This window comes from Capsicum annuum, chromosome 1, assembly GCF_002878395.1.
Source record: "Capsicum annuum cultivar UCD-10X-F1 chromosome 1, UCD10Xv1.1, whole genome shotgun sequence".
Classification (NCBI taxonomy): domain Eukaryota; kingdom Viridiplantae; phylum Streptophyta; class Magnoliopsida; order Solanales; family Solanaceae; genus Capsicum; species Capsicum annuum.
In genome coordinates this window covers 49,769,211-49,785,385 of record NC_061111.1, presented here as the reverse complement: position 1 = coordinate 49,785,385, position 16,175 = coordinate 49,769,211, and the positions used below count along the sequence as shown (strand labels likewise).

The following is a 16,175-nucleotide window of genomic DNA, read 5'->3' as shown; positions in this document are numbered from 1 at the left end:
AAATTATTAATAATTTAGATAAGTTTAAATAGTTCCTTGTATATAAAGTACCATCTCCATAACATCCATAACATTCCAGGCGCATAGCGAGAGCTTTAGTGCATCGAGCTGTTTTTTTTACTTATTTTTCAAATCTTTTTGTTGCTGTAAAAATGTGTCCAACAACACTTTCTTATTCTTCCAATTCTTGCATTAATGCAAGAAATGAAATCTTTTCATATCAAAAATGCAGAAGAAAGTTACTAATAAGAGCTGAAGTTCTTACAGTTTCTCCTAAGAAGAAAGAAAAATCCATTGATGAATTGTTATCAGTACAAGGAATTGCTTACACTCATCGACGCATTCGCGAAGTTGTTTGGAAGCAAACACATGTTGTAAATGATTTGTTGTGTTGTAGAAATCCAAGTTTTGATCCTGTGTTTCTTGATGAAGCTTATGAACTATGCAGGAAGATTTGTGCAGAATATGCTAAAACTTTCTACTTAGGTTCATTTCGTGATTCCCTTTCTGTTTTCAAAGTTTTCATTTTGATGGCTGTAAGACCATGTTTTCTTGTTGCTCGGACTCTTCAAAAATGTCGAGTTGTGTCTGTCGGATCCTCCAAAAGCAGTGCATTTTTGGAGTAACCGACACGGGTGCAACATCATTTCAGAATATGCTAAAACTTTCTTGTCAAGATTGACATGTTACAAATAGTATAATATCAAGAAATATTTGATAGTACTAATAGATATCTCTTTCTTGAACAATTTATGGCTTCAAAGTTTTCATTTTGATGGTTATAAAACCATCTGGTTTAAGACTTTCAATCAAGAGCTATGTTGACCGGACTCTTCAAAAATGTCGACTTGTGTCTGTTGGATACTCCTAAAACAATGCATTCATGGAGGAACCGACACGGGTGCAAAGTCTTTGAGTAGCATAGATCATGAGAGATGATCTTTGTTGTTCCAACTTCCTTCATTCTTGGATTAAATATGACATAATGTTCAATTTGATCATATTGCAGGGACTAAGCTGATGACTGAAGAGAGACAAAAGGCAATATGGGCTATCTATGGTAAGATATAGTGATTTAATGATCTCAAATTTTTAAATTACGTGGCCTTAACTAGTATCAGAGTCAATGACTCCGCGATAGAGTATCGAGATGGTGGAGTGATATCGTAGGGCCTGGCTTAGTGGCTACGCCCGTCTAAAGACTTGTTTACTATCCTTACCGTAGCTTTCAAGACGCATACACAAAAAGGAAGACAGTGAACTTTGGTGGCCATAAATCCTCGTGGTTGACACAACTAACTTCCAGAAAAGTCCACGAGGTGATAGGTCATGTGGAACTTAGTCCGAAGGACAGATTATTGGATGTGTCCCTACATTAGTAGAAAATAAGAAAAGAAAAGCTTACATATAAAGTGCAGTGGTATTCTTTATGGTATGAGTATGACCCCTTCTTTGGGTTAACCGTGCGAGATTGGCCCATAGCAGACAATATCACACCACGTTAGTATCGCCAACTGAAAATTGTTCTTTTTTTCTTTCTTCTTTAATTTCAGTATGGTGCAGAAGGACAGATGAACTTGTTGATGGCCCTAATGCTGACTACATGAACAACTCAGTGCTTGATAGATGGGAAGAAAGATTAGAAGACATTTTCAAGAACAAACCTTATGACATGCTTGATGCTGCTTTAACAGATACTATTTGCAAGTTCCCTTTAGACATCAAGGTACCAAAATTTTCCACATCCCCTTTGTCCCTGTCGAAAAAAACTTAACTTCTGTAGATGTTGAGATGAATTTTTCGCGTTTATGATGTATAGCCATTCAAGGACATGATAGACGGAATGAGAATGGACACGAGGAAAAGCCGGTATGCGAATTTCCAAGAGCTGTATATGTATTGCTACTGTGTGGCTGGAACAGTTGGCCTAATGAGTGTACCAATAATGGGAATTGCACCAGAATGTCCTGTTTCTGCTCAAACTGTATATAATGCAGCACTTCATTTGGGCATAGGGAATCAACTTACTAACATCCTCAGAGATGTTGGAGAAGAGTAAGTTAAACTGTAATTCCAACTTCCCATATTACATTACTGTCACAATCCGAGCCCATGGGCATGTATTGTCCAGTTTGGTCCAACAGGCCTCACAGATTTGTCACTTAAAGTGTGTGTACCATGTGAATTTGTGTTATGCCTTATGAAGCTCTTCACTTTTTTTCTTTTTATCCGATGTGAGATTTGTCTAAGGTGTCATGTACTCATGTGTGTCCCTTCTATAGAAGCTTGTCAGCTTAGACGTTTGTCGGTCCTTCTCTTTGACTAGCCCTTGTCACAGTTATCTAACCATTTTGCTGTTGATATGTTTATAGTGCATTGAGAGGAAGAGTTTATCTGCCACAAGATGAACTTGCACAGTATGGAATACGCGACGAGGACGTCTTCGCGAGAAATGTGACAGATCAATGGAGAGGATTCATGAAGGAGCAGATCAGAAGAGCAAGATTTTACTTCAATCTTGCTGAGGAGGGTGCTTCTCATCTTAATAAAGCTAGTCGTTGGCCAGTAAGTTCACTTTAGAAACTCGTAAACTTCAAATCTTGAATTTGCCTCTCGACTGAGATCTTGATAAGTTTATTGTATGTGTTGTGATTTTGTAGGTTTGGTCATCCTTAATATTGTACAGGAAGATATTGGATGCAATAGAAGAGAATGATTATGATAACTTGACAAAGAGAGCTTATGTTGGAAGGGCTAAAAAGTTGGCCACTTTACCTGTTTCATATGCTAGAGCTCTATCATTGCCAAGTTTGGCCATTCAATAGACAAAAAATACAAGAAAATAGTTTAATGAGGAAGAAAAACTATTGTATATTAATATGGCAGCCCGGTGCACTAAAATGCACGGGGTCTGGGAAAGGGTCGAACCACAAGGGTCTATTGTACGCAACCTCTCCTTACAATTCCTGCAAGGGACTGTTTCCACAGCTTTAACCGATCACATGATAACAACTTTATCGATTATTCTATTGTATTGATAAAGAAAGAAATAATATTCTCTACATAGCTTGGGTATCAACTATTGAATACTTACATAGGCTTTTGGATAGGCTTTTTCGGTCAACTAGTACACTTGCCGAAGAAAGAGACTAACAAAGCGGAATACTTATTTAGAAGTAGACTGAACACCAACTCAATCTCGAAAAACTGAAGAGAAGCACAACCAAAGACGAAGCTACAAGTTTGTCTTGAATTTGCAAGTATAAATAGAATCAAGTCATACACACATGTTATTGTGTCATGGAAGTTTATTAGGTTAGATTCACGTAGACAAAACATGTGAACTTCAAAACATACCATGTGCAAATCGCAATTATATAACCAACTCCAACTTGTTCAGAATTGAGGCGTAATCGTGGGCCAAAAACCCTAATATGATGAATAAGAAAACTAGCAACTTGAATGAATATAACCACTTAGCAGAATCAATAAAGAGTGCAGACTGAGCAAGGTGAAAGATTATAAATTACTCAAGCACCCATTTTTAAGGTAAAAAAAATGTCTTGTCTCTACAGAGCTCACACGAGAGTTATCGTCCTTCTGCAAGGGGGATAAAAATAATCAGGGAATGAAATGATGGTCCTTTCTGCTAGTAACAAAAAAATACTATAAGAAGAAAAGAGAGAAGGGTTATTTAATCATTGTTTACAGGATACATGCATAGTGACTCCTTCACAAGTTTTTGCAGTCTCTTTGTTGCATTTTCGTGAAGTTTCAGGAGAACTGTATGTAAGGAAGAATGCATCACCTGCCCGATTTACATGCTTCGTGCAGTTTGCAGTATCTAGATACTATAGCTGTAATAACTATAGAACTTCCAAGAAGGTCACAGAATATAGACCAGTTTAGCAAGAACTGCTGCGATAAAATCACCAAGTTTGTGCAGCTTGATCATAAGAAGTAATCTGGTGTTCTTCGCGTTACATCTGGCTCTCCTCTCCTAGGAGCTGGTTCAAACTGCAAAACAGAAAAAGAAAAAAATTACTTCAAACATCATGGACAAGAATTTTTCAAATTACCACATGCTATTAGCAAAATTACTCGGATAGAACATACGAAAAATATGGAGTAATGGAATAAGTTCTATATATGCAATACAAATTAGTTGGAATCAAGTTTTAGCCATATTAGTATGTCCACTTTAGATCCAACGTCTTAGGAATCTTTTGGATCAAGTTGCTTCATTACAGACCAATACTAACATGTTTGGCCAAAGCTTCTGGAAAACCAAAAGCGCTTCATTTTAGAAAGTTGAGGTGTTTGGCCAAAGCTTCTAGGAATAACAATTAAGTATCTGTGAGTAGTAGCAGAAGTGTTTTTCATAAGTAGAGAAAACTACCTTTTGCTTGGAAGCACTTTTTGAAAGTTTAGCCAAGCACAATTTGTTGCTCAAATTGGCAAAAGTTTTTTTCGAATTGATTGCCAATCATGTGTTTACCCTCCAAAAACATTTTTTTCCGAAGAGCTCTCAAAATAGGCTGATTTTGGAAGCTTTGCCAAGCAAGCTATAAATACAAAAAAATTGTAGCAGTTTTTTAACTTTTTATTGTTGTTTTATAAAATATTGGACCAAAATGGGCTTAAATAGAGCGACATGGATAGTGATGATTCACATAGTTAATCCCCCTACTTGCTTGAAATTGAATGGTAGTTGCTGTATGCCATCTTGAAAGATAGAAGTTGAATGAGATATTGTAGGGGGGTGGGGGTGGGAAGAGAGAGAGACCTGAATGAATGTATGGCCATTGCAATCATCAACCTCCAAGATAGACGCCATATTCCCACAGCGGTAGCAATAATTAGGGGCACTAAATATGGTAACCACTTTTTGATCCTGCAACAAGAAATTGTTTAAATCAGTCTCTCTTGGGTGAAACTTGCACATATAAAGTATATAGATAGAATAATTACATGGGCCCAATTGAATCCCTCCATAACCAGCTGATGCGCTCTTGCAATTAGTTTTAAGTTGTTGGTGTGGTTAAACTGCTCAGATATATCCTGTTGCAACGCAAATAAGACGACATCAAGTTCATACGAACTGCTACATACGTCAGTATAAAAAATGAGGTGATGAGGAGTAGGCAAGTTACTTGGCCAAATGTATATCCAGCACCCCTGGGTGAAATACCCCACCCGAAACGATCATCAGGATCAGACCACAAAAGATCACACATGGCTCCCTCATGTGGAACTTCTTGGACGCGATCAAAATTACGTATATTATCAAGAGTTTCAACAGATGGAGACAAACCACCATGGAGGCAAAAAATTTCAGATTCAACCTAGAAAGATTCCAAGTAAACCATCATACAAATTTCAAGAATTAAGGTATAAAAAAAGAAACGCACAGGAGGCATATTTTCCCTCCTGGAATTATACAGAAAGAATACCAAACTCCATTTTGAAATAACAAGAAAATATTGCAATAACTGCGAAAATGGTGATGGTTGGCATGTCGGTACCAACGCTAATCGATTTTACAATCTAAAGGCAAAACGCATGGTCATACTAATTATTTGTTCTTCCCATTGGCCTCTTCACCAGGAGGGAGGGGAGGGACAGAAAAGAACTCTTTGAATAGTTAATGACATGTCAACTAGCAACACGTCTCCATCAAACATGGATTAATGAATCATGTCTTAAACAAATGATTAAATGTAATGCATTTGGCAAAATGCTTACATATCTCATAAACATTCAGACAGGGGCACTATTAGTATTAGAAACTACGAAGCTGCAGCAATTTACAAATTTATAAATTGATAATTTCGAAAGTGTAATACTGCTTCATCCCACAAAATTCAGGAATATTCAGACATATCAAACCTTTCATTTTTTTGAAGGAAAAACAGCAATGCAGAAACTTCGAGGTTTGCTAATACTACTATTGCCCCCCTCTTGGATTAAGAAGTACATAAAAGCAAGTCACGGGATGTGTAATGCAACTTAGAACACAATGAATTGGTATTCAAGATCAAGTCCATCCCAATACAGTTACATAACAATATCAAAAGGTCTTTGAATTTCCGTATCGCAAGATTTAAGCAGCATCAACAGCAAAATTCATTTGCTAAAAAGAGAGAACCGTGAAGAGACATGAATGCAAGGTAATGTAAAACAAATACTCGTGCATAGGATTCACAATGTAGGAAAACTGAGGGAAGCATACTAACCAAAGCTGTGAGAGGAAAGTAGTCAAACAGATCTGTGAAAGTCTTCCACACAGTGGCATTACCATATCTGTGAAGTTCAAATGCAGTCAATCAGCACACATTTGCAGGTATAATACTCAAATTCTCATGAACTCACAATCACGCCAAAAGAAAAAAGGAATATTACAGAACAGTCTGACCTAAGTTAATGAAAAGAGACTACACTGTTAAAAGATTCTAACTCACGCTTTTAGCATTAAAAAATAGTTAAGGTAGATTTAAGGAAATTACAGAGACACTAGATTATATGCATCCTTTTAAACTTACTAAAAGGAGTATGTCAAGATTCTGTTGAGTTTATAGTGTAATTCTGTTTTTTTTTTTAAATACCATGGTGCCCAGGCCAGCCTGCACACCTCGACTAATCCACAGGGTGGCTGCTACTTCCCACCAGCATAGGTACCGGGTACCTCTGTCCACCAAGGCTTTGACAGATGGGAATAGGGATTTGAACCTGATTTCAAGGTTCCGAACTCACTACATTGACCACTAGACAATACTCTTGGATGCATAACTTAATTCTTCTTTTATCCAAGTAATGGATGTTGATCTAGTGCGCTAGCTACAAGTAATCCTTCCCACATTTGCTGAACACACTTCCCTTTCGCGTTGTCCCAAATTAGGTACCTCTTGAACATGAAATCTCCTCTCTCCAAGAATTCTAACTAGTAAAGCTACTCCTACTTTCAAATGATTTCTCGTGGGACATTTGACACGTTTGTCCCACTCCCTTGAAACTTTACTAATATTTTAAGCACATCGCTAAACAGCTCCTGAATAAAAACCTACATACTGGCTTTTCTCATAATTTTTCATTTTTTTTTTCAAACTTTGTTTCTTAAAATGACAAGCAAATGGAATACGGGGGAGCACCAATTTCAATCCAGCAGCTTTATATACGTAGTATTTTCAACATAGCACTCTAGTGTGAACCCGTACCGAACTTTGAATTTCTCATGGTAAGTAACTGTTTCTGAAGTTCAAAAACCACTGCATGCGGATACATCTTAAAAACTACTACGTTATAACATGCAGGCATTATGTCTACTATCTGTACATGTGTAAATGATTCTATCTGTAAATAGCGTGTCCATAAACGTCTATAAGATGATAGAATTAAAGAATTTAGACAGACATTCAAATGGAAAAATGAGTGCTGGTTATGAAGAAATAAGCTAATTGAACAGATGTACACAGTTACACCAACCCATCCGAAATAAAGAAAAAGCTATGAGACAATGTAACCCACAAAATGTACAGTGTGGGAGGACTCACTTTCGTAAACATTCATCATAAAATCCATAAACCTGAGTAATCTGCAAGATACAAACAGACAATCAGATGTCAAAACATGTTTAAACCAAAACCTAATCCATAATAGAATAAGAATGAACAAATATTCTCAATGCAACTCTCTGAGAAAAGGCATCCATTTGATGGCAAGATGTAAAGAATAAAATCTTGAAATCTGAACATGATTATATTTACCTGACGACTCTCATGATTTCCCCTCAAAATTGTAATCCGTTGAGGATACCGCACTTTGAGAGCCACCAAAAGCTGCAAACAATAAACAGTCAAATGACACGATAGCTCAGATGATATTGAGCCAATTGAAGTTGGCACCTATTAAAGCAGTAAAGAGCTTTTCTTAATATCTGCAATGGTGTGCATTTTATAGTGTCATATGCTAAGACCCCATATAAACCACCCATCCAAGAGAAATGTCAATCAAGACCCCATGAGGTATACCAGTTTCACTCAAATAGTATACCAGTGAAAGGTTCACACACCTCAGATTTTAGTGGAAAACATAGAATGTTCTCTTAGTCTGCACCTTCCCCAAAAGTACACACGATTAGTAGGGAAAAGTAATGTCAGGGGTTATGGAAGGTGATAAGTAAGCATGACACAACTTTGCCATAAAAAAATGAGATATCATCAGCGCACCATAAAATACTACTAAGTACTAACCTTATCTTAAAAATTGTAACACAAATAAATCCTTAGGAGGTATAATAATTGTATATCAAGAAAATGCAACTCCAAACATCTGGTGGCACTTGATTTTAGGAGGTATAATTATATTAAAAAAAAACTCACCGATACTGTTTCCACGGAATAGTATCCACGATCTACATAATCTCCCATAAATAGATAATTAGTGTCAGGACACTGCAAGTAAAACAAAAACAGGACACGTTAGAAAAAGAAATTCAACTAACATCACCTTCATTAAAGTAAAAGCATTACAAATTTAACAAAATAAAAGAGAAAAATTACCAACAAATTCACCACAGTAATATGTAAAACCCAATTGTTGCTCTTTGCAAGTAGCACTTCATAGTTTATAGCTCATTAACCATAAGAATTAGCACGCCCTGGCATATTGTTAAGCAGATGATTAACCATCTCATAAGATTTCCAAGGTTATCACGTCCTTAATCCTTCCCTTACAAATGGCTTTGTTTAGCCCACAGCTTATGTGATGGAACTATATCAAAGACCTATCCTCGGAGGGAGAAAGAAGTTGATTACGGCAATAAAGTTATACTTCACTAGTATAACAATATATGCACCCTTGTTTGTCGTTCTACAAATCATATGAGGATAATATCACCTTCCGTCCTCAGCAGAGATATTGTCTTTTCCAACCAAATGACTAACATGTTTCCAAATGTTCATTGCTACCAAGAAAGGAAGTGAATTGATAACCCCAACCTACCTATACCTACCAATACTTCGATATATAGACAAGTATATATCCACTCTTGCTTATCACTCTACAAATAATATCAAGAACAGTTTCACCTTCCTCCTTTAGCAGAGGGACAGAGATGGGGAGGGAGAGAGAAGTTTTTTACAACCAAATGACTAACGTGTTTTCATATGTTCATCACTAACATGGTTTCAGATGTTCATTTCTATCAAGCAAGGAATGAAAAATTAGAAGACAATTCTTCTTATCCAAGCATCCATAAAGAGAAACAAAAAGGAAGAGACAAAAAACTGTAGGTACCTTCCCACCAATACGAAAAAGCTCAGCAAGATCATGGAATTGGCCGTGAATATCACCACATATAGTCACAGGGCTTTTCACAGGCTGCAACAGGGAAAGTTAAGACAATTCAATCCTACAGCCAAATACTCATGCACATCTAAATCTTTCTTAACAAGATACACATGTTAAATATGCAAGTTGGAGAGATCTCTTAAGCTGATCAGATAATAATTTACATCATTTAATTTCTATCGCTGATACAATGCATCAATATGATCTTGTATCAGATAGTTTCACATAAACCAGATCAGTTACTATGTTATGTATATTAAGGTAAGCTGAAGCCTGGATTAAATGTTTGTGGACTAAAGCTTCAACAATCTAGAGGAGATAATAAGAGTTCATAGAATACTAGGATGACTATATTTATAAAGAAAATTCTCTAACATCAGACCACCCATTTACACTCCTGCTATAATCTAAGATGCTCTTCAAAAATGCCAATAGGCGCGTGTTGAATCTTACAAAAGTAGTGCATTTTTGAAGAATCCGGCACAGTTGTGGCAACATTTTAGGAGTCCGGAAAAACATAGGCTATAATAATGTCGAAGAAATAAACAAATTCTTTAAATAAAGAAAACAAACACAAGCCTCCGCGCGAGCGGTGGTGGACGAAGCGAAAGCGAGAATGTCGGCTTGAGTAACGCAATCATTGTATCTAAGAGAATAGGCTATGAAATTTCTCCACTAACATCCGTGCAGAGACAGATCAAGACCATATTTCTTACAGATTGAAACTTCAACACAAAGTGATTAACAAGCATAATTCAAGTCTTAGTTCAGAAACAAAGAAGAATTTTAAGTCTAGACCAAGGCTTACCTCCTTCCTCCCGTGCCAAGGAGATGAAAGACAGCACAAAATAGACAGAGAAAACAGTCACTAAAAGTATCGTACCTGCACGTTGCTTTCATCCATTAAGATCTCCTTTGCTTTCTCACATAATCCTTTTACCTAGTGACATTATAATAAAATAAGTATAAAAAGCCTGCAGGTTAATAAATATAACACCTTTATGACAAACACCGCATGAAACCTTACAAGAAAGAAGGACTACATGCAACAAGCCATTGAGAAGAGCGTCCAAAGACATGCTCAAATGTTGTAAGCTCGGAAACTTAACAAGTAGGATTGAAGAATGTTCATTGGGCTATCCCAAATGTAAGTTTGAAAATCAATTCCAGCTGAAGAGCCAAGTATTGCAACAAACTTCTATATAAATTAGTTTCTTTTGGCACGATTAACCATCGGACACATGAATCCATTAGGATCTTGGATAGTTTTAAGAAAAGAGAATTAAGACAATTCAGCAGACAAAAGTAACCCGATGAAACAAACCATTGTTTGTCAAAAACAAGTCATAACTTTGAGGTAAAGAACAGCGAGACCTAACCAAGTTTTCCACTTGACGTTGTGAATAAAAGAACATATGAGACTCTTATTCCTTATTAACAAAAATACTCTGTCTCAAATAAAATTCACTGCTTTAGAGCTATAATTTGTGCCGGAAGTCATTATCAGAAGACTGAAATTAATCAATCATTCAGAAAGTTAAATTTTTTAAGCTAACGGACAAACTTTTTTCTTTTTCTTGATAACCTTGCTGTACGGGCCAGCTTGCGATCGCCTCGACTAATTTCACAAAATACCTGCCACCTCCCACAAATAACTCTATCCACCGAGGCTACGACAAGGAAAGATAGGACGAAATCCCCTAGTGTTAGCAGATATAAACCTGAGAACTCATGGCTCTCACCCACTTCATTGACCACTAGGCCACACCTTTGGGTGCTAAAAAAAGGTACAAACTTTACAAAGTCTTCATTTTGCATTGCCAAGGAGAAAAATACTGCCTTGATACAATTTACTCTTTAAATCTATATGTATCAACAATTATCACCAGAATTTAAAGCTTTACTTTTTAATCTCAAATAATAGTAGGTTTCATCAAATTCTTCATTTTGGATAACATTTGAAAACTACTCATATCAATTCAACAAAAAAATAATGGACATCACCCCACATAGGATAAGGAACCAAAAAAAAGCAAAAATACCAAGATTCAAGAAAAAAGAAAATGACCACACAGATTCTCAAATCAATTCACCATATCACAAAATAAATCAAGAAATTAAAAAAACTTGCAATATTTTATCAAGAAATGCAAACCCCACGGAACAAAAAAAATTGAAAAATTTCACCTCTTGTTCAGATAAAGGCTTGCACTGCATAAGCTGAGAAATCTGCTCATCAAGATTTCCTTGAGAAGATACCACTGGATCCAAGCTCATTTTTTCTGTTATGGGGTTGAAGTTTTCCTTCATAAAAGGCACAAAAGTGCAAAAAAGATTGCAACTTTACAACAATTACAACATAAATAAAATAAAAATCTTAGATTCTTTGTTTACACATCTATAAATTGAGAAAGGAAAATGTGGTGGTGATGAAAACAAAGAAAGGGAGAAGGAGAGGGAGGAGCGAGGGAGTCCTCTTTAACTTTATTTTTGTTCTTTTCTTTTTCTTTTTCTTTTTCTTTTTTCAAAAAACTATATTTTATTGTAAATAATTTACTTATTTTGTTTGATGTTCACGTACCATACTTCACATACTATACCTACTAATAGGTGTACAAATCAAACCTAAATCAAATCAAATCGAGGGAAAAAATCGACTTATGACTTGGTTTAATTGATTTGATGTTGGCAAAAAAAAAAAAAAACAATCATTCTTAGTTTGATTTGGTATTAACAAAAATAAAATCAAATCAAACCGACATAATATATATGTATATATATAAAATTTTAATTTTTTATATGTAAAAAAATATTGCTTATAATCTACTTTATAATTATTTTTATTACTTTTTTATATTCAGAAAATAACTATATATCATTGGGCCTTTAACTATAATATTTGTCCATTAGAAACAAATTAATATAAAGCCCAATATTAATATAAAAAGAAAAAATTATATATTATAGAAAAAATAATATATTAATTACATGGTATGGTTAATGTTTTAAAAAATTACAATTTATAGTTATTTGGTAGTTTAAAATTATTTTTTTTGTTTCTATTGGCCAAAAAAAAAAAGCAACAATGGGAACATCAAAACGCACGATTATTGAAGATATCTTCTCCAACTTTTTTTTTTTCTTATTTTTCTCTCAAAATCACTCTAATAGCCTTGATTTTACATTGAAGAAACAACAACATTGGCCACATCATAATAGTGTTCTTCTGGAGACCTTCTTCAACTTTTTTTCTCCTTATTTTTCTCTCAAAATCACTTTAATACCTCAAGATATCATCCTTGATTTTACTTTGGAGAACCTTTTTTGCGGATTTGTCACCACATAAAATCCATTTAGAATATTTATTGAAGATTTGAGGTAATCTTTCAGTATTTTTGATATTAGATTTAATTTTATTTTTATATATATATATTTTGCAATCCTTTCTATCATAAATTTTGATTGAGATAACTTAGTTCAATCATTATTTTCTCAATTCAACTAAATTGTTATCAATTATATATTATGTGTCAATTATATATGCGTATATGTATAAGTTGTCTATTAATTGTGTATATGATGTAATTGTATAAGTAGTATATGTGTAAGTCAATTGTATAAGTCATAAATGTCAATTGTATATGTCAATTATATAAGTTATAAATGTATGAGTTGTTAATTGTATATGTATATATATGCGCATATGTATAAATTGTATATTAATTGTATATATGATATAATTGTATAAGTCGTATATGTATAAGTCAATTGAATAAGTCGTATATGTATAAGGCATATATGTCAATTATGTAAGTCATATATGTATAAGTTGTTAATTGTATATGTACATTTATTTATTTTTCAATAGTATATCTGGATGTTTGTATATTATTATAGTGTATATTAAATAACTATATATCTGTATATATACAGTTTGCAGAATTTATATTGAGTGTGTACATATATATATTGCATAGTTTATATACAAATATACAATTCTTGAAATTATAAAAAAAAATAAAAGAATGAGAAAGAGGGGGGACCAATAGAGGGACAGGAATGGAAGAGGGGAGAGAAAAGGAGGAGAGAGATGAGAGAGTGAGAGAAAGAGAGGAATTTAAGGTATATCTATGTTTTGTAACTATGCAAACATTAACCATGTCTTGTAATTATGGACTAAAAGTTACCTATATTTGAATTTTTGTCATATAAAAACCTAAAACTCTTCATTGCTTCACTTTAAATTTTGTTCATTCGTTCGTCAAGTTGTGATTTAGGTTTGTTTCCCTTCTTTCTTTTCTTTTTTATAGAATTATGTTATAGTTAATTACTTTATGGAGTTAAGTTCTTAATAAGTTGTCTCCAATTCTTCATTCTTTTGTATGCTCACATTTTATGTGAAGGGAACTTTCAAACAAGCTACTCTGACTAGTGACTAAGAAATTGAACCACTGGGTATCCACATAATATTACTTTGAGAGATAGTAGTTTAGACGTCTTAGTAATTTGCCAACTTATTTTTAATTGAAACTACTCTATGACCATTGTTGTTGTTTTTTAACCTTTTTAGTGAAAACATTTAATTTTTTCTTCAATCACATTATAATTATAAAAAAATGAGAAAACCAAAAAAACAAAAAAAAACCCGACTAAAACCGAAATTAAAACACCGATTGTATATTAATTTGATTTGGTTTATAGATTTAGAAAACCGACATTATTGGTTTGGTTATATTTTAATGAAAAATCGAACTAACCCAACCTATGTACACCCCTACCTACTACACATAATGTTAAAGCATGTAATGAAGTTATTATTCTTGTGTATATCATTCACATACTACACCTATTACACATACTATTGCCTATAAAAGACACTTCTTACTCCATTGTAAATACACACAAAAGTAGAAGAAACTAAAATCTTCTCTTATATCTATAGGTCCCTCTCCCCTCTTTTTTCACTTTAGTATATTTCAGAATATTTATTTACAACATATTATCAGCACGAGATCCCTTATAAGGCACGTATTTATTATGTAACTATTTGTTTCCAGACTCTACACACACACGCAAAAATATAAATTTCTAAAGGAAACAACCTTTTGATAATAATCTATTAACAATATATGATTCTATTTAAATTTATTTAAGATGGTTATCTTATTTTGAAAATATCATTTGTATATCTAACTTATTAATTTTTTTATGATAGTTTCACTATGTCAAATTTATCAAAACTTGAATTTGTGGAACTGGACATTACCGGAAAGAATTATTTACCATGGGTCCTTGATGCTGAAATTCACCTTGACGCTAGAGGTCGTGGGGATACTATCAGACAAGAAAATAACGCATCTTGTCAAGATAAGGCGAAAGCCATGATTTTTCTTCGTCATCACCTCCACGAAGGATTAAAAACTGAATATTTAATTGTGAAAGATCCACTCGAATTGTGGACGAACTTGAAGGACCGATATCACCACCTAAAATTGACGGAATTACCAAAAGCTAAATATGACTGGATACACCTTCGGTTTCAAGATTTTAAAATTGTGGTTGAGTATAATTCTGTTATTCATAAAGTAAGTTCAATATTAAGATTATGCGGAGAAACCATCACTGATGAGGACTTACTAGAGAAAAATTTTTCCACTTTTCATGCTTCTAATGTATTGCTACAACAATAATATCGCGAAAAGGGATTTAAGAAATATTCAAAATTGATTACATGCCTACTTGTGGCAGAGCAGAATAATACTTTGTTAATGAAAAATCATGAAGTTCGTCCCACTGGATCTGCTCCATACTCTAAAGCGAATATTGTAGCAGCACATGATCAGCCTGAAATAAAGCAAAATTATTATCGCGTTCGTAAACATGGGCGAGGACGTGGCAAAGGACGAAATAATTATCGTCATAATGGTGGAAATAAATAAAAGAATAATAAAGGTTCTCAGAAATAATCCTTCAAATGGTAAAGTTAATATTTGTCACCGATGTGGTATGGAGGGTCATTGGGCACGTGTTTGTCATACGCCTGATCATTTTGTTAAACTTTACCAAGCTTCCCTTAAAATACAAGAAAATAATGTGGAAGTACACTTGACCTTTCGAGGTTATGATGACGAAGCAACTCCATCAAATATATATGATGATGTTGAGGCAAATCTTGCTTACAACGATGATGACTTTAAGGGCCTCTCAAATATTACCCATTTGAAAGCTAAAGATTTCTATGAGAACATTGATTGAAGAACTGATCACATTAGTTGAGAATAAATTATAAAAAAAGTTATTATTTTCTTTTGTTTGTAATTATGTTTTTCTGTTTTATTAAAGTACCATGTATTTCTAATTTCTACATTTCTTATGTTAGTTTTTTATAGGCCAAAGTCATCGATAGAAACTCAAACTTGTTGTCAAAATTCACTTAGACACCTAAACTAAGGCATGTTCCTATCAGGCCCCTAAACCTCCCACATTTTGTTTCAATTGGTCATTTTTTACCCTATCAGCAAAGAGCTCAAAGTGTGTGTTGCACACACGCGATGACGTGGCAAAATGAGCTAATTGAAAGCTGACACGTGGCATTGTGGGTTCAATAATTATTAAAAATTAATTATAATTTTGTTAAGAAGTATATACAAATGGCATTGAGGAAATTATTAAAAAAAAATTCTAAAATTATTTTAAAAAAATTGATTATAAAAAAAAAATTATAAATATTTTAAAAAAATAAAATAAATTATTAAAAAATTATTTTTAAAAAAATTATTAAGAAAAATTATAATTTTTTTTAAAATGAAAATAAAAAATGGCGAGGA

The 16,175-nt window shown here is 33.9% G+C and overlaps 2 protein-coding genes across 2 annotated transcripts; one reads left to right on the top strand and one right to left on the bottom strand.

Moving 5' to 3' along the window:
- Positions 1-14: 14 nt before the first annotated feature.
- On the top strand, positions 15-3,391 carry LOC107873803 (phytoene synthase 2, chloroplastic). Its single transcript, XM_016720743.2, has 6 exons — positions 15-486; positions 1,010-1,060; positions 1,554-1,726; positions 1,820-2,055; positions 2,373-2,565; positions 2,661-3,391. The coding sequence occupies exons 1-6, from the start codon at positions 153-155 to the stop codon at positions 2,823-2,825; spliced, it is 1,152 nt and encodes a 383-aa protein (XP_016576229.2). The 5' UTR covers positions 15-152; the 3' UTR covers positions 2,826-3,391.
- A 112-nt stretch (positions 3,392-3,503) lies between these two features.
- On the bottom strand, positions 3,504-11,920 carry LOC107873814 (serine/threonine-protein phosphatase PP2A catalytic subunit). Its single transcript, XM_016720751.2, has 11 exons — positions 11,536-11,920; positions 10,232-10,288; positions 9,295-9,378; positions 8,379-8,450; positions 7,764-7,835; positions 7,551-7,591; positions 6,237-6,303; positions 5,154-5,345; positions 4,972-5,061; positions 4,787-4,894; positions 3,504-4,017 (listed from the first exon to the last, which is right to left on the bottom strand). The coding sequence occupies exons 1-11, from the start codon at positions 11,656-11,658 to the stop codon at positions 3,952-3,954; spliced, it is 972 nt and encodes a 323-aa protein (XP_016576237.1). The 5' UTR covers positions 11,659-11,920; the 3' UTR covers positions 3,504-3,951.
- Positions 11,921-16,175: the final 4,255 nt, after the last annotated feature.

Excerpts from the sequence above, each read along its gene's own strand:
- LOC107873803 (XM_016720743.2), top strand. The coding sequence starts at position 153 with ATGTGTCCAACAACACTTTCTTATTCTTCCAATTCTTGCATTAATGCA. Across the intron at positions 1,727-1,819 it reads AGTTCCCTTTAGACATCAAG|CCATTCAAGGACATGATAGA; the intron begins GTACCAAAATTT and ends TATGATGTATAG. Across the intron at positions 2,056-2,372 it reads CTCAGAGATGTTGGAGAAGA|TGCATTGAGAGGAAGAGTTT; the intron begins GTAAGTTAAACT and ends ATATGTTTATAG.
- LOC107873814 (XM_016720751.2), bottom strand. The coding sequence starts at position 11,658 with ATGAAGGAAAACTTCAACCCCATAACAGAAAAAATGAGCTTGGATCCA. Across the intron at positions 9,379-10,231 it reads TGGATGAAAGCAACGTGCAG|CCTGTGAAAAGCCCTGTGAC; the intron begins GTACGATACTTT and ends TCCCTGTTGCAG. Across the intron at positions 8,451-9,294 it reads TTTTTCGTATTGGTGGGAAG|TGTCCTGACACTAATTATCT; the intron begins GTACCTACAGTT and ends TTTTACTTGCAG.